Genomic DNA, 27,464 nt, shown 5'->3' with positions numbered 1-27,464 from the left:
GTCTCATAACTGACATGCAGGTGTGATGGGATATTTTGGTTATGTGATAGGGATTGTGGTTTGTGCCTTGTTAATGTTTTACTGAAAGGTATGTGGCCTGTCTAGCCTGTAGCTTTCTCAGCACTGAACTAAACAGAGTGCTTCATCCTTTCACCTAGTATGTTTTTCTCAGTAACTGTTCTATCACCTGAATGAAGGAGATATTTATGGTGGTAGCTCTTATGAAAGAGACCTGTGAATCTTCTCACAGTCCTTTATTAAATGGTATCGTCTTCTTCATAATGCTTATAAATCAATAGGCATTCAGTGGGTAATGCCTGTTTTGTGATTAACCTTCCTTTCTGGTGATAATTATGACATTTTGTTAATGCCATTATGTCAGTGATATAATATCTGATGTGGTAGCTTACATGTATTTAATTTATAGTATGGACTATAGAATATCGATTAAGTTAGCTAATTGGCAACAGTATGAACACTAGCATTTAAATGATGTTTTACTAGAACTATATTTACTGATTTCCTCCAATGGGAACTGAATAATTTTAATGAATTCATTGGGAATATCGTGAATTAAGGTTGGTTTGTGTTTTTTTTTTTTTTTTTTTTGATCAAAACTCCTGCACATTGTCTTCCTAAAAGCTTTAGCTGTAACAAATTGATGCTATTTAAAACCGTGTTCTTTTTTGCATTAATTTACAGTCCGAAGGTTTCAGAGTATAGTGACTTACTTTTTTGAAAGAAAAAATCAAACATGCTATAACCAGTCTTTATTCAATATTAACAGGAAGTACACATGATATGGAACAAAGCTTACTCTGAGTCCCATGTCCCTGATTTTTACACAGCCTTTTCTCTTTTACTTCACCAGATTCCACCTCTGATTCTCTGCCCCCTTTTCAGGTTAGGTAAGGACAGTCTTCAAAGAGGTGCTTTGGCTTTTGAATAATTCACCTTAAGTGAATGTTATGCAAGGAAGAACGTTAACTGTATTCCTTTGACGCATAATTGAGAAGTTCGGTATTCAAACCGTGAGTTGTGAAATACTTATTCATGTGTCTTAAAGTCCTGTATTCTAATTAGTTCATTCTCTAAAAATAAAGATGTGTCTGCTTGCTACTCTACACTATTTGCAGAGAAGTTTGTTTCTTCCTATTGTAAATATTTTATATCGGTTGGAATTTTCAAGTAGCTTCTTTCTGTTGTTGTATTCACTTGCTTATTTTTTGCGAGTGTTCTGCATTAATTTTATGAATTGGAATAGATGATGCTTGTGGGCACACACCTGCTTAGAGCGCACGTGTGTGTATCCCCACTTGTACTTTTATCTGTCTATCCAGCTGGCCACCTTTTTAGACTAAATGGAATGTTATTTTCATACTAATAGTAAAGGAAATTGAAGCTTATTTTGATGAACCTTAGTGTAGCTAGTTCCCATTATCTGAAATATGAATGAGATTTTAATAGTAGTGTCAATCCTTAGAATCTACTAATAGTTTTTGTTGGGGATAGTTGCTATTTACGGTTGTAGTTATTGTTTTGGTAATACTAAGCTATGTTGAGTACTAAGACTTTGAAATAGCTTATCTGGTATCCTTTCTAGATGTCCAGCTGTACAGAGAAATTCACGACAGGAAATGCTTGAAGTAGCAATTTGACATTATTACATAGGCAGGTAGATCATAAGAACTCCCCTCCCCCTTTTTATTTTATATATATCATTGAATTGTGATCAGAGTTTAGGAAAAATTCTCTTCTTAGCAAACTGAGCTCCAATCAGTGTAGGAGATGAACGTACTTGCTAAAGAATTTCTAAAAGATTATGAAGTGTGTTATGTAGCTGGGTTGTTACACTTGGAAACCTTTCATGTTCCATATGGCTTATCTGCAGTATACGGTTGTTGAAAGGAGGCGTTCAGTCTGCTGCCGCTATTGCTGATTTTGTATTTTAACCATCACAGGTATGTGGAAAAGTATATATGAGGGGGGAATATGTATGTACATATATATGTCCTTCCTTGAGTAAGGAGTGGAAGAAGTGTTTGTGTCCTGTCAAATATAGTCCTTTCACTTAGGCGTTCTTTGACTATTCTTATAGACAGAGTTCTATGTAGTAGCTTGTTTTACAGTTAATTTAGTTTGTTGCAGGCTGCCTTCATTGGAAGGACTATAAAATATGTTTCGTTTTTATGCTGTGGATTAATTTTCACTTCCTGGAGATGATCATAGATCTACTTTAAAAGTCTCGTCTTTTTCTGAACAAAAAGACTGGAAAAGGCTGACTCAGACTGGCAGTTTAGTTCTCTTTAGTGGGGAAAATCTAGTTGATGATACTTTCTCTAGAACAGGTAGAATGAAAACCTGCTCAACTGTGTATGATTTAATTATTAATTTGAATAGAAAGTGAAAGGAAGGCAAATACATAAAGTATCAGCTTTTGAGGGCTTGGCTTAGCTTTCACCTGTGGAAACAGAGTTATTACTAGCAGATTACTCTTTTAAGCCTTGACCTGAAGAAGTTCATTTAGCAATGAGCAGTCCAGTTTCTGCTATGGGTCAGAAACTGTATTATAAAGTCCACAGCTTACCGAAGGTGTTTCTCAAAAACTTCACATAAGAGCATGACACTTCCTTTACTGTTCATCCTAGTTCAAAGCCTTTTGTGATATTCTGGGGGTGAAAAGGGGAAGAGTGGATTTTATATTCCATGAAATTGGCATTTAGTAATTGCTTGTGAGCTTCTATTTAGAATAATGTTTCACAGCAAAGATGCTTCAAGTTGGAACACGGTATGAAATTAGGTTAAGTTTCATAACATATCCTATCTGAAAACTTTGTACACGTTATTTTGTATAAATGAGAGTTTGAATCCTGAGTGCCATCTTTATCATATCTTGGAGGAATTTGACAGCTAGCTTTCATGTTTGGCAAGCTAAAGATACATGTTAAAATTTGCCAGATATTGGAAGTGCTCCAACATTTGAAACGAGACCCTGTCTTTTCTTAGAGTGGTATATAACAGGGACACTGATAAAATTTCAAGTCATGAACATTGTGCATCTGTAAATGATGAATACCTTTGTCTAAAATGGAACATAGCAGAGCATTGCCTGAAGGGCTCTTACTAGTATTTTATGGCCTATTACTTTGCATGCTTCCAATTTCTTGGTTTCTAAAACCCTGGAATAGGTAATTAATCCTAAAAATAACTTTTTCCTATAGTGGTGTAATATTTGGCCAAGGAATATAATCAGGGTAGTGAACTGTATGTTAAATGTTGCACTTGGAATTTTTGATGTCTAGATTTTTTTTTTGGGGGGGGGGGGGTATGCTGTCAGTTATTTACCTCTGGAATGTTTTTACTGATGTAAGGCCACTACTAATGGAGGACAAGATAAAGAATGGAAAAGAGTATTTAAAGTAAGGTAAAAGTAGAGTATATCAATTTTTTTCAGGTTTTACTCAGTATACGTAATTTTGGTTGGAGAGCCGACTGAAAAGGTCGATGGGCATTGTTCTTTAAGAAGTTAAGCTCTCCAAGTAGCTTAGCTTCTGGAAATGTCATTCGTGATCTAGTTTGACCCTTTATGCATTTAATGGAAATTTCAAAAGCTGCGTTCAGCTCAGCTATATAGCTTTGCTGTGCTGTCAGTGTGGGGGTTTAGAATGTGAAATTCTAATTGACAGCATAGCAAAATGTAATTGAAAAAGTGTCTGGGGTACTGAAAGGAATGGTATTAGAACTGATCTTAAGTAGCCTTTTACCTCAGAGGAAAGGCAAACGGCTTCATGATGAAATTTGCAGATGGTTCAGTAGTTGAAGCCGTGAATGTTAATAGACCCTGAGGAAAACTTAGAAGATCTGTAAACATTGCATAAAATAATCCAGTACACTTTACTATGGAAAAAGAAAAGATGTTAAAGCATAAAGAAATAATATGAGCTTCATACACAAAAAAAACTGTGTGACTGAGCAGAGTTATATATTTTTCTGACTGTTCACTTTTGATGCATATGCTATGCTTAGCTCCTGCTTGTATTTTAGGAAGGCGCAAAATTCACGTATTCGAATACATGAATGCAGGGTCAGGCTCCCGGTTTGCAAAACCATGTTGTTGTTTTACCGGGGGAGGGGGGAAGGACAAAAACGATGATACTTGAAGTTTCTGGCTGACTGGCAGGAAGTTGGAAAATGATAAATAGCTTTCAGTGACTCAGATGCTTGGATGGTGTGCACGTATAATCATCTCTCCTATTATGTAAAGGATGGTAAACAATAGTATCCGTCAAGGTGATGGAAGTGAAATTGTGTTACAAAAGAAAAAGTTCAGCCTGATTTTATGTTCAGCTTCTTGGCAATAGCATGTAACAGGAAGCGAAATAAGAAGCGATTGTCATGTTCTCAGCGTAGTTTATGCTGTATGTAGAGTTTGTAGTGATACGTGCAGTTCCTCTTGCCAGCTGAAGTCTCTCCACTGCAGGAAGGGAGCTGAACTACATTAAAGGAGTATGTGTCGTGTGGTCCCCCTTCCTCCCCCTGTGCGCCCCCCCCCCCCCCCCCGTTATTTTCTTTCACCTAATAAGAATGAAAAGCAGGTAGCAGTCTTGTGCTGTGACGACTGTATTTGTCCTTAGTTTTCCTGTATAAATATCTCAGAAAAAAGGTGGAGGGGTTTGTTTCTTACATTTGTTTGTTTTTAGTAGGATATGAGTCTGTGCTGGCCTGAGACAATGTAATGGTTTACTGCTGCCTTGAAGGACACGCCATTCCCTCTGCATACTTTGTATCTCCGATGCTCAGCCCATCCCCTGCTAAACCAGTTTATTCCTGCTACGATAACTGAAAACAAACCCAGCAAAAGTAAAAAGTAAAGAATGACCGGGGAAAACTTGTGTCGTTTTAGTGGGGGGGGGGGGAAGGGGAGAAGGGCTCACTGCAGTATTAGGCAAGTACCAGACCTGGCTTAAGGGTAGAAGCTGGGATCATGTAACTTCTGTGGCAGTAAGCTGTTATTGTCAGTCAGCCTGTCAAACTGCACCCATAGAGATTTTTGAGCAGTTCCCTCACACTGGATGTGATGCCGCCATCAGTGCGTAGTCCGCAGTGCGCATGGGGGAAGGAGAATTCGTGTGTCCAACGGCAAACATTGTCTTCAGTATTCCCCCTAAGGTGTTGCGTGAGCTGCAGGTGTGACCTAGCCCTCTAGTCACCATGTAAAGAAATGTGCATGACTGATAGAAACAACGCATTTGTCTCCTTGGTTTGATTTGTTTTGGGTGTGTTTTTAAACTAATTTTTAAACAGTATAGGGAAGGAGCTTTAAAGCATGGATCTGCGTAATTGTCTGCATAGATGGCGTAAGATGCAGACTGATCCTGAAAGCTGCAGTATGGCTAAATAGCTCTTGGTTATCCTTGGATCGATCCCCATTTCAAGAGTTATTTTTCTTTGTTCGTGAACGTTAACGTGAAAGGCATTATTGAATCTATTTGTTTTTTGTCGGCTAGCGCCCTTGGCTTTTGCATTTTATTGGTGTAAGGTTGCAACTTCACGATCTTTTTACCTCAGTGATCTCGTTGGCATTCCCGTCACAGATGACAAGGAGCAATGCTCAGCCCTGTCCTTCCAGCACAAAAGCTGTGCAAATACTTGGTGGATGCATCTGTGGATGAGGAGCCTTTGGAACGTGGTGCAAGTGGCAGCAGTGTATTTTCCCTCTCCGCTGTTGCGTGGAAGCTGTCTCCAGAGCATCAGGAGGCTGTTTGTTTGTTTGTTCATCCTTGTGATAACCATGGCGTACGCTTTTACGAGAGGAGTAGTGATGTTTGGAAGTGTTAGTGGAGCTTCTTCCATTACTTCAGGCTTAAGGAATACTTGCACTTACAGACTTATAAGCGTTTAGAAAGTGGTTACTCCTGCTTTGTGCTTCTTCATCTTTTCCATGCTCTGACTGAAGCAGCAGAAACCGAACTAGCTGCTATTTTTATCTGAGAAGGTAGTGTTTTCTAAAGGGAATCATTTTTCAATCTTTGTAAAGTTTTGGAAATGTTTTTCCTCATGATTTGGGATGAAACACCAACAAAAATCCTGTTTGGCCAGCTCCAGTAGTTAAGTGCAAAAACAGAGCCGTTAACGTGCTGCATAGTAGCACTGATAACAACAGCCATTTCCTTTTTGTGTAGTATTAGGAGACTACAAGAAACTCAGCAGTCAAACCTGTTTTTGAATGGGCTGGTGTGTTTCTGCCCTTCATAGCCCTCTCTAATATATGAGGGCCTCCTCCTTTTGCCTTTTAAGGCAGAAAAAGACTATTTCCTTACTTGGCAAGTAACATAACCGAATTCGGTATGGTTTTGCCAGCAGAGCTGGTGATGAGCCCAGATCGCTAATATCAGAAGTCTTAGCCTTTTAACCACGCTTAACTGAATCGGTACACAAGACAGGATGCTGCCTTTTTTTTTTTTTTTTTTTTTAAAAACGTTAGGAACGTGTCATTTCAAACTTGGACACAGACACCAGCAATGAGAAATCCTGGTTTCTGTAATATTACGTAATTTATATGGCGCTCTGCTAGCTGTTTCGTGGAGATGGTAGGAGTTGTTGTCAGTTAACTCCTTCCCTGGTAGTAGCAGTCTGTGCTACCCGTTCAGAATTTCTGGTCGCCAGTAATGCCGGTGACTGGTATAATGAAGCCAGTGTAAGTTTGTGTGACAGGCAGCAGGGCCAGGAGAATGAGACTTTGAAAAGGTCGTCGTTTGATATAGGGCCGCTGAGATTCAGCGGGCTCAGAGCTGCTGGATTCCGTGTTTCTCCGTTGGATTTTGTGGAGGGAGACTTACTGAGCCATCACAGTGTAATTATCTTAGTGTATCATCTTTGCTTCCTCGTGAATCACATCATAAATAACTCTGTACCTTGATAACGTGGGTTCTGAAGAGGAAAAAGTTTCAGTAACATTTGGATTGAATTGTATAGAGAAACTGATTTTCTTTACGCTTAGCAAGAAGCATTCCTGATCAGAGTTTGATAGACTTAGTGGTGCTTCTATTCCTTATATGCGTCTTGCAGAGGAATAACTAAATGAAACTAACGAAATACAGTGCAACTTAAAAGTACTTTGCATACAATAAAGTGCTGGGGGGAAGTTCAGGAAAATATCGGGGTGTTGTCCTGTGTGCCTGAATTACAATATTTAAACCTTTCATGGCTAGTCTAGCCATTCTCATACAATGCTTTCTAAGCTCTGCCATTCGGCAAGATACCTGATTCTTTTTAAGATTTCTTACCTGCCTTGGCTCCTCTTAAACAATTGGAATACATTATTTTCTGGTTAAAAATCAATGTTTTTCTCTCATCAGTTAGTTAATCCAGTCTCATATCAAAACTGCAGGATCTCAGGTGCTGAAGGCACAGTATAATGCATTGGCAAGCAAGTCTTGGAACAATTTTCAGTAATTTTGTACAGGTCTTTAAAGGAAGTGGAAAATAATACAGATTAACTCAAATGGCTCTGCATTCCCTTAAATGATCTGGATTATAGGATTTAACACCCTAACATAATAGCATTAAGCTTCCAGTTGTAACACTTTAAATTTCAAGTTCTTTTTCCCTCTTGTGATAGTAAGAAAGAAAAAAAAACCAACAAAAAACCTCTTTTGTTTTATGTATGTTAGCCTCAACTGTAAAAACTGAGTCTTAAATCTTTTACTATAAGCAAGCTTACATGTGACAGCACAGAAATATATTCTCTTTGTGTTACAAAAATATTATTTAGTCTCCCTAGCTTCTCATCCCCCCCCTCCCCCCGATTTACATAATCTTCAGGGTTCCTAAAGTTTCACTCTTCATGATAATATCTTGGAAGGAATTTAGGGAGGGCGAGTTATTTACATTCATTGAAGAAATAACAAGTTTTAACTATAGAGAACAGCGAGGGTGGAGTCAGTGCTTGTTTATGGAATTTGGCTTTCCTGCATACCCGCAGCCTGATTCCCAGTAGTCCCGGCCTTCCTTGTTTTTTACTGAGCAGGAGCCTGTTATCATGTCTGACTTTGTAGCCTGTGAGAAAGCTGAGGCTGGCCTGGCTCTCATAGGCTTCGCCTGCCCTTGTCAACAGATTACAGCATTCCGCTTGTTCCTCCGAGCCACGGCGCAGAAATGGTTTACTATTATGCTACTGGGCACTGATAAAGTAGGCAGTCTTTTTATGGTCAGGTCCTCAAAGTGACAGCTCATGTTTTACCGATAAGGAGACAGAGCTTTGGATATCAAACCCAGACTTATTATCTGTAACAGCAAACCATGGCTTAAGTCCTTCCACGGTGACAGGAACCCCATCTGGAGTGAAGGTTTCCAGATTCTTAAATGGGAGATATTGAGGCCTTTTCCTTCCACATGAGTTAAAGCAGAGTTAACCCCGTTGTTATCAAAATTAAAACAACTGATTGCCCAGAAGGAGGATGCATTTTTATATTGAACTGAATCAGTTGCTTATATTGAAACTTTGACTATAATATTCAGACAGATCTGTGATTTTGGCAGGATTACACTTGGAAGTTTTCAGTCGATTATTTTAGAATATCGAAAGAGACGCTAACGAAGCTCCCACGTTGCAATACTTAAAATTGCTCTAACATTTTAAACGAGGGAGGTGGTCTAGACAGAAGGTCTCCTGTGTATCTGCTGTATATTTCTTGCAAGATCTTTCTTTATAATATATAATTACAGCTTCTAAAGTTGTCTTGGGCACCGCATGTGCATGCTGATGCTGAACACCACGTAGAGACGCGACGTACTTCGATTCTATTTACAGAAGTCTGCGGGGGTTAAGTGTAATCCAGATTATACAGTGTTAACGTTTTCCCTGCTGATACCAAAGTGCAGAAGACTGGCAGCCTGAACTTGCGAAGAAGGGCCGGGAGGGATAACAGCCTGCGACCTTCAGAGGCCGAGCAGCAGGCCCTTGTATGGCCAAGTCCATATACGTGTCCAGCTGATTGGTTCGCCGGGGCGGCTCAGCGCTGCGACAGGTGTTGGCGGGAGCTACACCTGTTTTCCCCAAACGCTGATTTAGTGGTTGCGGTTTTGTGGGAGTTCCAGAGAGCGTGTGGCATACGCAGAGCAAGCCAAGTAACTCGAGAAGGAATTATAGCTTCTGGTGACCTGTGATATTCAAGAATTTCAGACTGCATAATTGAATTGTAGAGTGCGGCTTGAAAACTGAAGTAAAAATAGGCAGTGTTTTGTGTATATATGTTAACAGTAAGTAAGGCTTTGTGTACTTTTTTTAGACTTGAAATCAGAAGACAGCACTTTTAAAAAAAGAGGGGAAAAAAGCTGATGAATATATTCATAGTCTAAGCTAAAGCTTAGATTCATTTGCCTTATTTATTTATTGATCAGAGTTTCAGTGTGTTATGGAACCATGCACGTGCAAGCTTGTCCATGAGACTGTTTGAGTGCAGTTTCTTTACAGTTCCCAGAAAGTCAGCTTGTGGCTTTCAAATCTGTAAGGCTTTTTAGTGTGAAGTCGATAGAACGTAGAAAACCTGAGAACAGGGGAAAAAACCCACAACCTTCCTCCCCCCCTTCCCACCGCCTCTCAAGGTCCCATCGCTGTCCTATGTAGTGCTAACATTTACGTTTTTAATAATTATATTGCTTTCCTTTTGAAACATTTTTTTAAACACTTAAGATTTTCCTGTAGGTGGCGTTTCCAAATCTTGTTTTGTTCTAAATGAAAACTTACGAAGTGACTTCTGAATGTGTAAGATGATGAAAAAGAAAAACACCAACAAGTACAAATATGTCTTTTAATATATTCAATCATGAGACCTACAGATACAATTCCTTTGTTTCAGTAACTACTTTGTAATGTAATGCCTAGGTGTATACAAGTTTTTTTTCTTTTTTCCAGGGGTGTTGATGTGCTCCATCAGAAAACAGGAAGTGTCCCAACAAAGGAGTTGCAAAGTCAAAAAAAAAAAAAAAAAAAAAAAAGTCTGAAAAAGTTTATATTTGGCCAACTAAGTCATTTTAGAGAAGGATTGTGTCACTTATTTTTATACCTTTATGCAATTCTTGTTATCGTGGACAATAATGGAAGTGCAGGAAAATCCTGCTTTTGTAAACTTGTGAGATTACGCATTATGCATAGTAATATAGCATTTATTAAATTCCCTTGGAAATTTTAGCCACTGCATTTATCAGAGTTTATCTATACACTCTTTTAAAATGAGAATATAAAAATTGGGATGCTAATATCATTTTTATTAAAGATATAGTAAACAGGAAGATGTCTTTCAATTGCTAGCATTGGCATTAACTCCTTTGCCATAGGTATGAACATTCTTTGTGGGTCAGGCAACTTCATTCCATCAACCGGTGTCTAAAAACAGTTTTGAATGGAACACCGGGGGGTTGAAATGGTTATAGATTAAAGTTACCCATGAGATGGCACCTGGGAGAGGCTCTGCTTCTGAATCAACCTTTTCTGTTGGTGCACCATGCAGCTATTTTGAAAGACTAAGCTTGTCTGTTGAAAAGTGAGTTCTGTCTGTGAAAGTTTCATGTAGTTTCAGTGGCTCTGAATGATTCAGTAGTGTACGAAACATCTTGGCAAGTTAGGATGATTTGTATGTGAATTTTCCAATTGTATTTCAGACCTTAAGAAAGAAAGGCCTTAATGGTTGTGAGAGCCCTGATGCTGACGATTACTTTGAGCACAGTCCGCTATCGGAGGACAGATTCAGCAAACTAAATGAAGATAGTGATTTTATTTTCAAGCGAGGCCCTGTAAGTACTTTTATTTTATCTCTACTTTTTATTTGTTGATCCTTTTTATTAACTTCATTATTTAGGCTCTGAACAAGAAGGAACACAGAGGGTGCGACAGCCCGGACCCTGACACTTCATATGTGCTCACGCCACATACAGAAGAAAAATATAAAAAAATTAATGAAGAGTTTGATAATATGATGCGGAATCATAAAATCGCAGTGAGTACTAAAGTATGGTTTGTGCTTTTACTATGTGCATGAGAATTTTCACAGTGTTTGCTTGTCACCGAGTACCACAGTAAAGATGAGAAAGTGTAATGGTTTAAGAAGGCAATACATATTGCTATGGGAAAAATAAGATGCATACTTGATTTTGTTAAAACACATTTTTTCTTAAAGAATAAGAAAGAAGTTGCATCTGTAGCTTCTCCTTTGTGCTCAAAGATTCTTCACACCTCATGTAATGTTTCTCAATCTCAGTATCATAGCATCATTGCCTGATCCTGCCTCAAATATTTTTATAGGGATAGATTCTGTCTTCCAGTGTCGCTTGTGTCTTGGGACGATGGTTTGTTTACATCTTGTAACTGTTTATCTGTTGATCCAAGATCTTACAAAATGTTACAAGAGGGCAAACAGAATTGGAGTAAGTTTGTTATCAGATCAGTGGAATTTATTTTGCTGAGGACTGGATTAGCTTCTGAGGCAAAAGGAATAAGGTTTCATGGAGGAGAACTCTTGGAAGAGAACTACTGGGTTCTAGAACCTAAGAAGTTTGGGAGTACTGGGATCTGCAAGTACTAAGTAATGCTGAATATTACAGGGGGAGCTATTTTATAATAAAAATAGTAGGGGACATCTTCTTTTGTGGGGTGTGTGTGTGTGTGTGTTTATTTTATTTAACATCACAAATTTTGTAGCAGTTGGAAAGAAAATGAACTTGGGTAGGTTAATCTGCATAAACCCTGAAATTAAGGGAACAGTATGTCCTCAAATGACCCCCTGGTGCTGGAATTGGTTCCGTTGTTCAGAGCAATAGGACCATCTCCAGGGAATTAACAGCAGACTGACAGTCCTGACACCCCGCATCAGTTCTTTCAGCAAGTTCTTTATACTTAAATGAAGCTAGTATCTTCTATTCCTGCTTTGTTTTGAAGCTTTTGATATCCATCGTTTTTATGCCAAGCCATCTTCAGGCTTCATCTCTCAATATGATGCATCTAAATTCTCTCCCTTGCTTTTCTGTGGTCTCTGTGAACACCCAAAATTCTGTGTATGGAAATTGCTGCAAATAAGAATGGCAGCGTTATTTTGTTTTAGTTCTGTAGTTTCATTTGTATAGTTTAAATTATGGTTCTGTTTCCAGTACTTCTGGGTATTGTGTAAGATGTTTCTTTTGCTCTAGTAGACTCACTACTGTCAAAGGATAGGAATGAGACAAAGCATGAAGAAGTCAGTCATAACCAAATGAGTACCATAGATGGGCAGGCAAACTTTATTGTAAGGTGGAGGGGGACGCTGTCATTTAATGGTTGTATAGTGAGAAATCTTTCAAGAAATGTCCCAACTGCTAGCTTCTATGCATTGTTTTAAGCATACTTCTGGTATTTCAAATTTAGTTTGGGTTACTTTGACAGCATGTTGTTTAAAAACAACTCTTGCTTTTTGTAGATGTCGAACAGTTTCTTGAAGCAGTTTTCCCATAAAGGCGAATATCAATGCAACTTGCCGTTGGTTAGATACTGTAAATGATTTGTTATTATTGTGTCACTGTACTTCACTACTTCTTGCTTCTGTCTGTACCAAGAATCAATAGTTATTATTGGAATTACTTTAATATGGACACTGTCATTTATTTTGTCAATAAATTATACCATATTTTTAACCTTAAATTGCACCTATCATGGTTTTGTTTTCTGTAACTGAGTGTCGTGAAAGAAAATAGTCCCTTTTGTTCCAGAGTTCACCACTGTCAAAGGATAGGAATGAGACAAAGGCCAAAGAAGTTAGTCATAGCCAAATGAGTGCCATAGTTAGGCAGGCATCTAAGCTTTTGATTCAGTAACAAACGTGTATTTCAGAAAAATAATGGCCTTTTCAGTAATGGTGTAAAAATTATAATTTAAAAAAATGAAATTTGCAAAAAACAAAACAAAAAAAATGGAGTGGTTATCCGACTGGGGTTTTGTATAAACAAAGCTCAAAATAATGACAATTGAAATGGTTAAATTCAAGTAACGGAAGCTAATGAATTTCTAAAAACATATTTACTTTTTTAGGCTATTGAAAAAGTTTTAGAGAATAGTAGCAATATTTTAATTTGACAAAGTTATTAAAAGAAAATGCTGTTACTAACTTTTCCTTTTTGTCTTACATCTATTTGTTTTATAATGTGCATGTTTATGCTTACATTTTGAAGATGCAGTGATGGTTTATTGATTTGTAAACATGTTTAGTTTGTAATCTGAATTAACTGATAAATTTATATTTCTGAATTAGCAAATTAATATGAGTATCTTCAGTTTTGTGTGCATTCTATCTCAGTATTTCAAAAGTTCATGAGTAATTTTTCTGAAATTGTATGTTTATGAAGTATAACAGTTGACAACACCACCCTATACAACAAACAGATGTTTTATAATTGTATACCTAATGAAATAGAGTTTCAAAACTAACATAATTAACTCTTACTTTTACGTGAGCAAATCTTTGTAAAATGTGAAGTGTATTTTTTATAATGTATTGTTTCTGTAAATATAGTAAACGCTAATATTGCTCTCTTATGTGTGTTTCTGCCCCCTTTCCTCCAGCCTGGTTTGCCTGCGCAGAACTTCTCCATGTCGGTTACAGTTCCAGTGTCCAATCCCAACACTCTAACCTACAGTAACCCAGGGAGCTCCCTTGTATCCCCATCGCTGGCTGCCAGTTCATCGTTAACGGACACGACCATGCTCTCCCCACCTCAGACCACGCTGCATCGGAACGTGTCACCTGGGGCCCCTCAGAGACCACCGAGTACTGGCAATGCAGGTAGGGTTTCGGTGCTGTTGTGCCTTCCCTTTTTTACATTCTTTTTACACTCCTTTTTTTTTTGCTTTTTACACTTTGTGCTTTCATTTAAAAAAGCATATTACAAAATTACAGTGGTGTAATTCTTTTCTAATTCACAAAGTTTTGAAATATGAAATGACGTATAATTTTAATGAAAACTAGTTAGTTTAATCATCTGGCTTTTCAATTATTAGGTGGAATGCTGGGGACAACTGACCTCTCAGTGCCAAATGGAGCTGGTACCAGTCCGGTTGGTAAGTGCAGTATCAAGTCTTTGTTGAACAACAGTGTTGTGTTTCTAGTTTGTAGAGCTATTTAAAAGCACTTTTTGAATCTTTTCATAAAGGGCTTATGGGAGAAAATAATGTTTTGGGGGATTTTTTTTTTGTTTTTTTTAGTTGCCTCTTAATTGAGTCTTGTAAACTCTTATAAGATGCCTCTTTCATTTTAATATTCTTACTGTTACTGTTTTCAGTAGCGTGCTGCTCTTGAGTTTGTGTTTACCTACAAATGTTAATACAGTGTTCTAGAGAGACATTATATTCCCCAAAATTTTTAATTTGTATAAGATTCACTACGTTTACTAAATCATTAAGCTAAAGACAACTGAGCTGTGTGCTCAACCATAGTATTCTTAAGACATGAATTTGTGACACTGGTTATGGTGCTGATCAAAATGAAGAAAATACAGGCTAAGTAGGTTGTAGTGCTATGTGTATCTTGCTGATTATTTTCTGGCAGTAGTACAGTGAAAGGAATAAAACTTGAAAAACATTGTCTAGGTGCTGTCCTAATTTTGAAAGATGATCAGGATTTCATTCAAAAACAAATTAGAGACCTTGCAAAAAAAAAAAAATATATTCACAGTATTTTTTTTGGCCTTCAGTAAGCAGATATGATAGAATTTTTCATTTAAATTACATCTTGTCTCATCTAAACAAAATTTATTACTCTGACAGAGAGGAGGCAGCCCACCTCCTTCATACTCCTTCCGTCTCCTGGGACGTCTTAGTAACTGAGGATCAATTTTGGAAATGCACATAGGTCTCCTCAGCGTGTGTTTGTAGCAAGGAATTAGAGAAACAATTGTTGACCTTGTAGTGTTTGCTCACGTGATGTGGCAATTGGGGAAAAAGCGCTTTTGCAGATAAACTCAAAGTTGATTGAGTTCCTGAATAGGAAGATGCTGTAACGAAGAGCCTTAAAGCACAGGTTTGGCTCTCTCGTCTATGTCCACTCTGGTGATGTGCAGCAACGATGTGGAATATTAATGTGTGGCTTCCATTAGGTAAGCAAAATTTTAAATGGAAGAAACTTCCTCAGTGGTGGGGGGGAGGGGAGAGATGACTATTTTTAGAAACCCTGGAGGTCATATATTGATTTGTGTAGTATTTCAGAAGTCAGATTATGTAAGTTTGTTATCAGACAGTTCCAGGCCTCTTCAAAATCAGGCTGTAATAACAGCAACCTCAGATTTAAGATTCCTTCTAATAATAAGCAAAGAAAATAGTTGTTTATAGCGCTTGCTCATACATTATTTCTTGAGTGCTGTAGAATGTTGACCTATAAAAATACCCAGTTACAGCACATTGGTGAACATGTTTAATGAGGTAAAATGTCCTCCTGCATCTTGAATTTATTAATAGCTTATCTGAAAAGTCAAAGTGCATTTCTTATCTCTTACTTTCCAGAACATCATACCCAAAATATACTCGTACCCGCTCATTTCTACAAAGATTTGCATTCAAATAACAATTGTGGCTGTATAAGGGCAGTGTGGAAGATTTAGAAGAAGTACCTCTAGCAAAACTCACATGCCTAGTTAACAGAAGAATGCTAAGCCCCAGAATACCTTAAGATGTCAGAGCTCCACTTTCTGCTAGAATATGGCAGGACTTTTAAGTAACATCAGGGTGCATGGTGGCCTTCTCAATTGCAACCAAACAATATCAAGAAACCATACATAACCAAACTGAGTAAATCTGCAAGTTTGGCAATTCAAGCTTGGCTGTTGCCACTGAAGCGTATACATCAAGTTGTTAACATCTGCAGACAGCAATATTTATTGGCATATTTATTGCAGAATTTATTTTAAACGAAATTTATTTTCTTTTTTCTAGCTCCCATTCCTTTCTTTTAAACTTCTAAAGAATGGTGAATTCTCGTGTGGATATAGTTGTGAAATGTCATATATTTATTTTGCAGCTCTCAATTTATAGGAGAGGTGTCAAAGATAAAGATGGAATACTTGCGATCTAGAGGTATAAATACATGTGTTCACAGACATTCTGTTTTATAGAAAGGGAAAAACCCAAGTCTTACTCACAGTTATAAAGTTTTGAGCATTTGAGATTTTGCTTCCTTTTGATGGAAAGACGTATGCCTGTACCTCTAAGGAAAAAATGAGTAAGGTTATCTTGCGTAGTTGGGACATAATACAAACAAAAACACTGCAGAAAATGGCTCACGTTTAATTCACATACGCTTTTTCTCACATCCTGCGTAAGTTGATTGGAATTGATGTGATTTGCTTTAATGTTCCATCTGTCCACTTACCACTTTTTTGTTGAAAACAGCTTTTTCCAATGAGAAAATACTTGTGCATGGTGGCAAATATTGGTAGGTGGCTTTTAATGCCAAGAATGGCAAACCCTGCGATCGTTTTGTAAGTACTGGGAGCTTTTTTCACATGCAGCTGCCATAACTCTGAAAAAGTGTTTTTATTTTATAATATTTTTCAAAGTTTAACCCATCATGTGAAAGCATCCACCAAATGTTTTTCATTTGGCCAGTATGTAACAGTTTTGAAAGGAGAAAAATGTCCTGCATTATGACTTACTGCCTTTGCTCCTGAGCTAATTCATTTCTTCTGTTAACCAAGTTAGACGTTTTAGAGCTAGAATTTTCCTTGTGCTGTTGCCCGTGGTCAGTGTTAAACCCTGCTAAATTTGGGATTGGCATCAAATATGCTTCAGGAATCTCACCTCCCCCAGGATGTGTACAATTTGCTGTGTGTTGTCAACATCATCAAGGCTTTGAACACAAGCTGTGTGTCTACTTTATTTCCTTCAGAAGGCTGTAGTTAGCCAAAGTATGGCTTTACTTGCTCAGAATACCCGAGTGTGAGGGAGAGCCTCTGTGACTTTGAACATAAAGGACACTTGACGGTCCATTCACCTTCATATGTTTTTGAGGAGGTCTGCTTCGCTATCTTCCAGTAGATTTGGTACTACACCTTGAGTTTTCCAGAGATTTGCAGTGTTAGAGCCCTGTCAGTGAAATTGTCCCATCCTCAGGGACTCTTGGAATTGGAAAGGCTTAAAAGGTGTACCACTGTTTGCCACTTGCTGCTTCCTCTTCCACGCCTTTCACTTACGGTATAGAAGTAGAATCATGCAAAAAACCTGGGGTGTAAATTAGGTTTATGGCCTTCCTTGCCAAGGCTGCGTGAAAACCGTAAACCCTGATACCTCTGGACTGTGAGTTTCCTAAGTTCTCAGTCCTAGGTGATTTTAAAGAAGCTGTTGCACCTGGAAGATCCTTATGATCTTGCAAGGACACAATATTATCTGTCTATGCCTATCTTAGTAAAGTAGTTCTTCCAGTCAATAGTGCAATTTATGGAGTCAGCTCATCTTCTGGGAAATTATCTTTTCTCTTGCAATTTTACCATCAATGAGAACAGATAAGAAAGACCTAGTCTTCTCGAGTACTCGAATTTCCCCTCTTTGTTCCAGAGTCATGCCCTCTCTAACGTCTTTGCTGATCTTCGGATTCTGAGAATGTGAAGTAACTTTAGGAATATTGAATTTCTTTGGAGTGGAGCTGAAGGATATCACTGTTTGAACGACCGCGTCCAGTGAGCTACTGGATCCCTATTAAGAACATATAAGTACTGGATCTAGATCATCTGTGGTCTTTTATTGTGGTTTCCTGACCTCAGGAAAGATTATGCAGAGATGCAATTGACAGTTTGCATACAAGTATAAGCTGCCTTATATATTGCTGGTAAGGGACCAAGACAGGGAACTGTAAAAGACCATCCCCACTTTATCTTGAGGGCTTCTCTGATTGGGTGAGCTTTTTCTCCGTGTCAGAAGATAAAAGAATTTTTCATCCTGGTCTTTCACAAGTCGTCTAAGTCACTTGCCTAATGCGCTACAATTCTTAAAATAGGACACCAGAGGGCTTCAATAATAAAACAACTTTCTGTACATATCTTTCCATTCATGTTATTGTGCTTGCCCCAATTAGAAGTGTTCCACTAACTCTGGAAAACCTACCTCTTGCAGGAATTTTGCTTGAAAGTGGAGTGATGCTAGCTATCACTCTTGCTTAAGGAAGAGACTTTCTTCTCCCGGTGCTGCCAGCAAACCCCCCCCCCCCCCCCCCCCCAAATCTCTGTATCATCTGCATCAGATAAACAGGCTAGCGCTGTTGTTGTGAAGGGGTATCTTAGGAAAGCAGCTCTAATCCTTGAGTGTGTTCCTACTTGTGAGTTCCTGGTGGTACTCCTAGTATGTTATACTTTATCTTCAGTGGGACAGGTTAGTATCTGCCACAGTGTCTTACACAAGACAGAGCTTCTCACTTCCTAGCTTGTACTGCGAGGGATTTGGCTTAAGAATATATGTTTGAGTGATGTTAAATGCAGTGGACAAGGGTTTTTACTCTGTAATCTCAGTAGTATTGGCCTATCATTCCGCCTTACTCTGATCTTCACGGTTACCCAGGTAAATGCAACAGTCAGTGCTTCACCCTTCTCTAAGGAAGAAGTTGAAGGATCCCTGAGGAAGTCTGAGAGCATCCTGTTTACACTTCCAGCCTACCGCTTCCAAGTTGTTCTTGAGGAAAAGGACTACTGAAAGTGGACTACAGACCAGCTGGTTGGCAGAGTGCAGGCTGAACCCTTCTCCCTTTGATAGACACAGACCCAGTTGTCAGCACATAACAAAGTTTGATCCATCCATCATGATCTGATTAGATCAGCTCACAGGAAACAACTGGCTGAAATTGGCATGGAAAATATTTTAGTAGAATTTTTTTTTTTTTTTTTTTAAACAAGATCTCCCGGAAGCCACATGTCCACATGAGGTCATTTCTGCCCATGAAGTACTCTTGAAATCTCATATGCTGTTAGGTGTGTTCATTAACTTTCCAAAAATTTCTGTTTTATGAGAAGATGCAAGAGAATTCTGCTTGGAATTTGCTACGTGCATAGCAAATTATTAATCTACCCAGCTGAATGAAAGTTCTGCAGCATATTTGTTTGTGTGAACGTCAGCTTGGCCTGATACTGCAGGACATGCCCTCAGAAGTTCTGATAACTGTTAATATTGACAGTTCTGCCCTCTCTTCTTTACATTGGCTTTGCCTAGAATGTATAGAAAGCAACAAGTTCAGCAAGTACAAATCTCATTTCATTGACTGCAAACGGTTTAGTTGACAAATGACCGAACAGGCATCTAATTGCCACTGCTGATTTTTCACCGCAGCTGAATAACATTTAGATATAAAAGCAATATGCTTTCATTTTAAATTTGCTGTTGCGTTCTGAATAGTAATCCCCATCCTATAGAAGGTGGTCTTAAAATTTTCAAAAATAGTTAGAATTTATCTTGTCCTTGCATATAGCTGCAGGCACAAAAATTTCCAGCCGCCTGGAAAATGAGTCCTTTTTTTAGTTTCTTAACATAAATAAGCCTTCCCTTGAGTTTCAAAGTCATGCGTTATCTTTCTCTTTTGTTTTGTTTTAATATCTGAAATACTGCCTTTAAAAGTATAAGTCTTTTATGGTTATCTGGTTCCAAAATCTTACACTGTTGTCAAAGGTATACTTTAATTCTAAGCATAGCATTATTGATGTTTAAAGGTCAGTGGGGATAAATATATTTAACTTCTTTGAGATGTTGTAATAAAGTATTTCCAACGCTAGTGGAGAACTTAGGCTTTCTGAAGTGATGTTAAAATCAGCAGTGATTTCTGTTGTGTGGAGCTGAAAGTGGTACAAACTGCAGGTTATTTAATTTCTGTTTGAAGTTAGCATTCTCCCAAAAAAAGCAACTATAGCAAGTAAGGCACGTAGAAATGCTATTGTCATATTTACTTGCAATACTTTCTTTGAAGATCCTACATGTAAATATTTTTCTTAAATAGACTTTTCATATTCTGTGCACGTACTGAAATGATGTCTTCTTGCCCACACCATTTCCAGTTTACTTAGAAATTTCAAAGTATGTAACTTTTGTCAGGTTATGTGAAGTTATTTGATGGATAAATATTTATGTACTACAATTCTCATCTTTGCTTTATCTTGTATTGCTTATTTGGTTGCCCATGATTATTTTCCCCAACTATTTACAACCATTCAGTTTCTCCAAAGCTGAAGCACAAAAAAAGATTAATGGCATCAATGACACCAATTTATTCCTAGAGTAGTAATAAGAACATGGAGTACTTTCCATCCATGTGTCTTCATTTTTTTCCAGGTGATGTGATTTATATAGTGAAATATTAGCCTGCCTGATATAATTGAATGCTACATCTTGGGCTGCAGGACAATAAATGAGATTAAGCTGTATTAAGTTTCGGAAGGCACTGGTATACAGTTGTTAAAATGGCTGGGTTTTAGTATGTATCTTCAGAGAAGAAGCTATTTCAAGGTTAAATCAAGTTTTTGACCAAACAAGAAGTGGGCTTATTGTGATAGAATCTCATTAAATTGTAACTTTCATCTTTGTTTAAAATCACTCCTATAACTGAGGGCTTTTATCCTCTGCATTGGTGTCTATTTTTCAAATATGTATTTTGAAAATGCTTTTGTAGTCTGTTTTAAAAAAAATTACAGTTTAATAAAACCCTTGTGATGGAAGTAAAAGCAGTAGTTTTAATTTACACTTGCATAGGATTTTATATCCTGTTTCTATTTTTCAATTTGATAGTGTTTTTAAATATAAAAGTAATTGTGTTTGGGGGAAGATCTATAGTGAGTGGGGTAGAAGGTACTTCTGTATTGCACAAAATAGTAAGTGGAATTTATGGGGTTATTAAAGCTTCAGTTTGGCAACCTGCCGTACAGTTGCATCATCCTGTAATCATTATCTGTTTCTGGCTCATGACCTTACTCTAAGAAATACTGTGCTTTTAGTTGTCCTTTCAGTCTTTACTTGTAATTTGATTTTTCTTACTGGATTTTTAACAGCAGAAAAGTACTTTAAATTTCATATAAAAATGAATATTCTACAGCGTGTTTGCAGCCCTAGCATATGAGTAATAGATCTAGGTACCTCAGTTTTTGTTATGAAGAACAAGCACAGACCATCTATCAGAGGGCCGCTGTTTTGTTAATTAACACCTCTAGTATTGCACATCTATGACATTTTTGTTTTTCTCATCTGTGACACTTTCTAAATGCTCATATTTTGTTCTTAAAAAAAAAAAAAAAAAAAAGCTCAGCTTTTTGACAGCAAAAGCCTTGACTCTGCTTGCGCTGCTGCTGAATGATCCTATGCAGAGAAGGCAATGGCAAGAAGTTTGTTGTTTTTGACAGCACCATTAAGAGCGTGAAACGTTTCTGAAGGACTGGCAGAGCCTTGTAATAAGGGCTACAGGAAATGACTGTATTGGGTGTGGAAGCAAGACACTGTCCAGATTTAACACATGAGCTACCAAAATGCTTGAAAACAGAGGGCAGGAAATGGTATCACAGGATAGATGAAAATACTGCACAGAAGTCCATTGTTTATAAAAAATGTTATTGTTCTGAAGTTTCAAAAAACATAGCATTGCTATATATATATGTGTGTGTGTGTGTGTGCTAATGTTGACAGCCTAGTGAGTAATAAAATGTATATTTATCATTAAACAGAGACTTTTTTTAATAACAAGGCCTTTAAAAGTACTAGTAATTTTGATAAAAGAAGCCTTCTGTGACAATTTTCTTAGGCTATAGTTGCATCAAATTTATGCAATTTTCAAATAATTTTTACTCTCACGTATGTTTCCAGATCCACTTAATTTATACACTCATATTCACTGTATGAGATTTGTCTTGCACCCTGATGCGGCATAGGCTGCTTGTAGCTAATGCGTACGCTCATTTGCAATGGATATATGCTGATGCCTAAGTGTTGTTAACAAAACCGCCTCAGTTTCAAGTGCATTGGAGGGAGCGAGAACTTCGTTGCTCTTTTTCAACTGGTTTTTTTTGGTTGCTTTTTCTGTGCAACCTGGCTGTGGCGCTCTTAAAACATTAACCTTGTCGTTACTTTATGTATTTCATCTTACGCGCTGTTTTTTGTTTTCCTGTGTCCTAACCAAATAAAGCAACCCGGACACCTGCAGTAGTAATTCACAAATAAACCAAGTCTGTGTGGATTCGGCTTTTTTTGTTTCGTTTTTTACTGGAGCCCTGTGCAAATCGTGGCACACCAACTAACAATTGACAAACAGGTACCAGATTTCTCCAGGCATGCAAAAGTACATCCAGCTCTAACCTGTGTTTTCAACTGCAAGCAAACTTGACAGCTGCTTTAGCTTAGTTTTATCACCAACCTCAAGGCATCCCAATAAATTCTGCTGTTCCCTGCTAAAGAATGTTAAAATGAAATATGTTTTTGCAGTGGTCCTTAATACAGAAGGAAGAATGCTGATGTGAAAAGCTTTTTGTTCTCTCTGCTGTCATTGTATCCCGACTTTCCCACATGATCTTTGAAAAAATGGTAGAATTCTCCCAGAAAAGGATTCCCATACCTCTTGTACAAAGGCTATGCGAAAATACTAAGTTGGAAAAGACTCCTCCCTCTTAGCCTTGAAAAACCCAAGGGATGTATCAGATCCTCCTTGTTTGGTCAGGTTTTGGCAGAGTAGGAAATCCGCAAACAAAGTAAAGCCAGAACTTGCAGTGCTGACCTTAAACTGGGAATTTACTGCTCATCCAACTGTGAATGAGGATACTGTGATTGCTACTTTCAGATTAGCAAGTTCCACCCATGTTCAGATTTTTTTCTTTAAAAATGTTTAGCTGTAGTTTAATTTGTTTTTATAAATTTAACTATGGAAAAAACCCGGAAGATTAACGTTAAGAATTGTAACTGATCTGAGGATATTCTGAAAGACTTTTATAAAACAGCAATTAAGACACAGGATTCCACTTAGGGGGGAAGGGAAAAGATGAAAATGGCCTTTGGCAGGTTCCTTTCCCCCCCTCCTCCCCCCCCCCCCCCCCCCAAAAAATGTAACAAGGGTCAGTGCTAATAGAGGATGCTTCCTCATTAACATCCTGGTGAATTTACAGGTTCTCAGCCTTTGTTAGCTAAGTAGCTGATTGGTACCAGTCACCTTTATCAAGTGTTGTACTGTTCTACTGATAGGTTTTATTGCTCTTCGTTCTTGATGAGCTTTTAAAGGCGTTAGAAATTTTGCTAGAGATAGTAGAACGTGACAGTGACAACTTTCTTATTTTAATTGCCTTTAAATTAATGTGTACTTGATGTAATAAAATTAGATTGAGCACAGGGGCCTAGTCAAATTAGAATAATAGTACAAAATTCATGCCGGTATGGCGCTACAGGCTATTAGAAGAGAATTTCACACAAAGTGAGCTTTGTGTAATAGGCTTGCCCCTGAATTATGACTATAAAGGCCACTTTCATAACTGGAACGGCTAGCATAAACATAATCTCATTATAAATTGTACCTATTCATACACTCATATGCACAAGTTCTGTAGTGTGAACCATAGAGTTTGCCTCTCCCTGTTGTAAAATTCCCTCATTTACAATTTTTTTTTTTAATTTGCAGCTGAATAAGGTGTGTGTACTTTGGAAGTTGCTGCTAAAAAAATCTGATAAAATTGTTGGAATGCAGCTTTCAAAGAGTATCTGAAAGTATGTTTCAATTAACATGATAAGTGCCTGTGTAAATTGCTACAGGAAAACAGAATACCAATGCACATAATTGTTTTAGTGTCCCGTTACTTTTTTCTGACCTATTTTGAGTGAGATCTAAGGCCTATATCTTGAGCACAGTATGTTTTGGAGATTTCGGGGCTGACAGTCAGCACCTGGAGGCTCTGGCTTGTCTAATTCCCCCTTGATGAGTATCAGGAGTAAGGGGGCAAAACACCTGTGTAAAATAAATTGATGGACATAGCTGATATGTATGTCTCTGCCCAGAGCTTGGAATGAATGTTGAGAAGATGGATTTGTTCTCCTCATCCTTGCTAAATATAATAATCAGACAGTGTATATTTTTGAGACTGAAATTACTGTTATTAGAGGATAGATCCTGGAATCTTGTAGATCTTATACTTAAAGACGACGTTTTAGAATTGGAGACTTCAGGGGCTGTTTTTTTGTTCACAGAGGCAACAGTGCACTACAGTTCAGGTTCCCTGTGGGGCTGTGGGGTGAAATAGGGTACGCTTTTTTTGCTAGCTTTGCCTGGAAGAACTTCAAAGGGCAAAATAAAAAAATCAGATATTAGAAATACTTCTTTGACAATATGCCCTTCTCACCATTTAATCTGCTACAATATGCCCTTGATGTGATACTACCTTTACGTACTGGTCTTCTGGTAAGAGCATTTCTTGTTTGTATGATTATTCTTTGCTGTTCCTATTGTGAAAAGTTTGCTATTGAAAATTTCATGGAAGTAATATTATGCCTTTTGTACATCTGACTAAAATTTTGTATTACTTCTTCCCTTCAGTATTAAGGTGCACTTGTTTTTCCTCTTTCAGGAAATGGGTTTGTGAACTCTCGCGCCTCACCAAGTCTACTTGGAACTACTGGTGGTGGGAATGGCTTAGGCAAAGTCATGCCTACAAAGTCTCCACCTCCGCCTGGAGGAGGTAATCTTGGAATGAACAATCGCAAACCAGACCTCCGTGTTGTCATCCCGCCCTCCAGCAAGGGTATGATGCCACCATTGGTAAGTTAAAACATTTGTTCTGTAGTTGGCTTTACGTTTAGGGTAAAAACGAAGCGTTCTGTTCCTGTGCACAGGGACAAACCATCTCAAGCGCTTACTGTACGTTATCGCAATAGAAAGGCCTTTGCGTTCAGAATTTTTACTAATAAAAATTATATTAAGTTATACATTTCTTCCTTGGAGAAAGTACATTTTAAGACTTTTTTTTTTTCTTAAATATAAAATAGTCATCTGACCTAAATGTGGTTAGAGTGCAATCCTAGAGACAAAGATTTGAGCTTTGTGGTTTTTATTTGTCATCTCTCTGACTGGTTGGTACTGGGAAATCTGTCGGGTTGGGGAATTGAGTTTTTAAAAGGATTATGTATTATTCTATGCAGGAATAGTTGATCTTACTGGTAACGTGAGCAGCATTAACGTGACCCGAAGCACACACATATCTGTTTTTCCTAGGCTGTAATGTTTGTAGGGCGTGAAATGTGGCTTAGTGGAAATTATGGTCTGAGAGGAATACCTTGTTTGGCATAGCGTGCTGGAATGTAACCTCTCACGTCCTCTGTTGGCTGCTTCAGTGATGTCTTGCGTCTTCAGTGAAGGCACAAAAGAGTAACGAGGATCAGTCCTTAGTTGCTATTTGTTTACTTTTCAATACTACACTGCAGTTTGGCATGTGGGTAGTAATGTTTGCTCAGCCTAGGTTTAGCATAGCACACCAGTTACACGTCAGACATGAGGCCTCCTCAGCACAGAGGCCAGAACAGGCCTATCAGGGAAGAGTGTTACTCAGTTCTTCCATTAATTTGGTTGGCCAAATCCTTTGGTCTTTAGTCTTTCATAGTCAGGTAGAAATTTTGAACATCTGTGTGTACGTTTTCTGTTTTTCTGAATATGGAAGGATGAACCGTAACCGGAAGGAGCAGGGGGGATAAATAATATAAGACCTATCTATAGAGTTCTGTGTTTTCAAGATACTACAAGTGGTTACAATTATTACTGGTATTAAACGCTAAATCATACACAATCAATCTGAGCAACAGAAGATGCGGTAAGGTTTGGAGTAACAGTTACTAAAGTTTTAGGTTGTCTAGGAATACCAAAGTATAGAAGATAGAAGGAAACATACTGATTTTTAAAGTGAAAACTATACTTTCAAATTTAGTAGAAACAGATACATGAGGATATTTGTAATACAGTAGTTCTAATATTAGTAGTATACAGTACGTATTTACTGTTTCATTCTCAAGAATGACATACAATTCAATTTAGTTTTTGTCTCTTTCTTGGGGAAATTGGAAAGATATTTCAGAGTAGAGGTGCCTGGATGGCATGATGATTATGCGTGAAAAATATTTTGTTACTGACCTAGACGTTTATTGGATCAGTTCTGCCAGAAACTGATGTGTTCCCTGTCTCCATATGACGTCAGTGTGTCGTTATGTCCTTTTCTTTTAGTAGCTCTTTCTGCATTAATTTCACCATGGTGTGTGTCTTTTCAGTACAGTATTTTTTATTAATTGCTCTAAATTACGTAAAGTATTATACTTGCTAATAGCGTTACTTACAGAATCAGGTGGGAAATTCACATTGCTAATGAAAACGTGTAAAAATCCTGAAGCACGAACGTGACTTTTTCTTTCGTTTTTGAAAGCAATGCTATTGTTAGTAACTGTGTTATCCCTCTTGTTTGCTGAGTACAGTCGGAGGAGGATGAATTGGAGTTGGTGAGTTTGGGCTCGTGTTTGATGAGACAGAGCAAGATGCTGAAAACTTCTTCTACTACAGTTTTTAAACTGTAGTTTCATGACGTATTTTAAGTAATTCCAGTGTTCCCTTAGTAGCAGACAAAAATATATTTGTCTTACCGAAACCAAAACCCCACCAATTCAAGTTGACAACACATCCAAAGTCTAGCATTTTCTATTTGTAAACTTCTGTTTTTTCTGAAAAAACTTTTTATTTTTCTCGGAGGGAACATTGGAAAAGAGCCTTACAGAGTAACTGTCCATGTATATAGGATGCTTTTGAGTTTTAAGAAAATATAAATAACCATTTATAGTCCCCTAAATTATGGAAATATTTTTAGAAAGTGGCTTCACTCATGAAGTTCTTCAGATTGTAACACAAGCCCTGTATTACTTCCCTTACTTTCATGGAGATTACATCATTGCTGGTGAGGTCACCTTTTTAGAGTTTAGAATTATTTCATCCTGCGTGAGATTATCAAACCACAGGGGTGTTCCCTGTTTACCAAAAGAAACAGAGAATTGCAAAAGAATAATTCTACCTTTTTCCAGTGGAAAGATATTCTGGTTTTGACAGGAAACTCTGGGGATTTGTGTTTTTCTATTTTTTCCAAAAGGTTTTAACATTTGGCATTCTGTCTGGAAAATAACATAAGGCTAAAATAATTCGTAACTTATTTTTAGAGCAGTTTGCAAATTATTTAGCTGCTGCAGCACAAATCATGCAAAGGGTGCTGCATCAGAGTGTGACTGTAAAGCTACACAGAGAATTCTGCAAGTCATGCACCTTGATTTGTTTTTGAACATGGACCTGTTGCTAATATGAGGCTCTGGTTGCATGAAAGCATGGGGAATGTAGTGATTTAGATAAATTTCTTAATGAATGCATGCTGTTGTTTGCTTGATTTTTTTTTTTTTTTTACCTTAAACATGAGCAATAGATTTACAAAAGTCAATAAGA

At 37.7% G+C, this 27,464-nt stretch overlaps 1 protein-coding gene across 6 annotated transcripts in view; it reads left to right on the top strand.

Annotated features, from left to right (window-relative positions):
• MEF2A (myocyte enhancer factor 2A) overlaps positions 1-27,464 on the top strand; it is a 96,851-nt gene that overhangs the window by 55,831 nt on the left and 13,556 nt on the right. For 3 of the 6 annotated variants that reach the window (XM_068957859.1, XM_068957856.1, XM_068957855.1), the window contains exons 4-8: positions 10,860-10,997; positions 13,589-13,808; positions 14,024-14,083; positions 24,571-24,761; positions 26,459-26,482. In XM_068957859.1, the coding sequence (XP_068813960.1) occupies positions 10,860-10,997; positions 13,589-13,808; positions 14,024-14,083; positions 24,571-24,761; positions 26,459-26,482 (633 nt within the window). Of the gene's footprint in view, positions 1-10,662; positions 10,795-10,859; positions 10,998-13,588; positions 13,809-14,023; positions 14,084-24,570; positions 24,762-26,458; positions 26,483-27,464 lie in introns of all 6 variants that reach the window. The other 3 variants (XM_068957857.1, XM_068957858.1, XM_068957860.1) reach the window with 3 other exon arrangements.

This window comes from Struthio camelus, chromosome 12, assembly GCF_040807025.1.
Source record: "Struthio camelus isolate bStrCam1 chromosome 12, bStrCam1.hap1, whole genome shotgun sequence".
NCBI classification, from domain to species: domain Eukaryota; kingdom Metazoa; phylum Chordata; class Aves; order Struthioniformes; family Struthionidae; genus Struthio; species Struthio camelus.
This window is presented reverse-complemented; position numbering and strand designations above follow the sequence as displayed.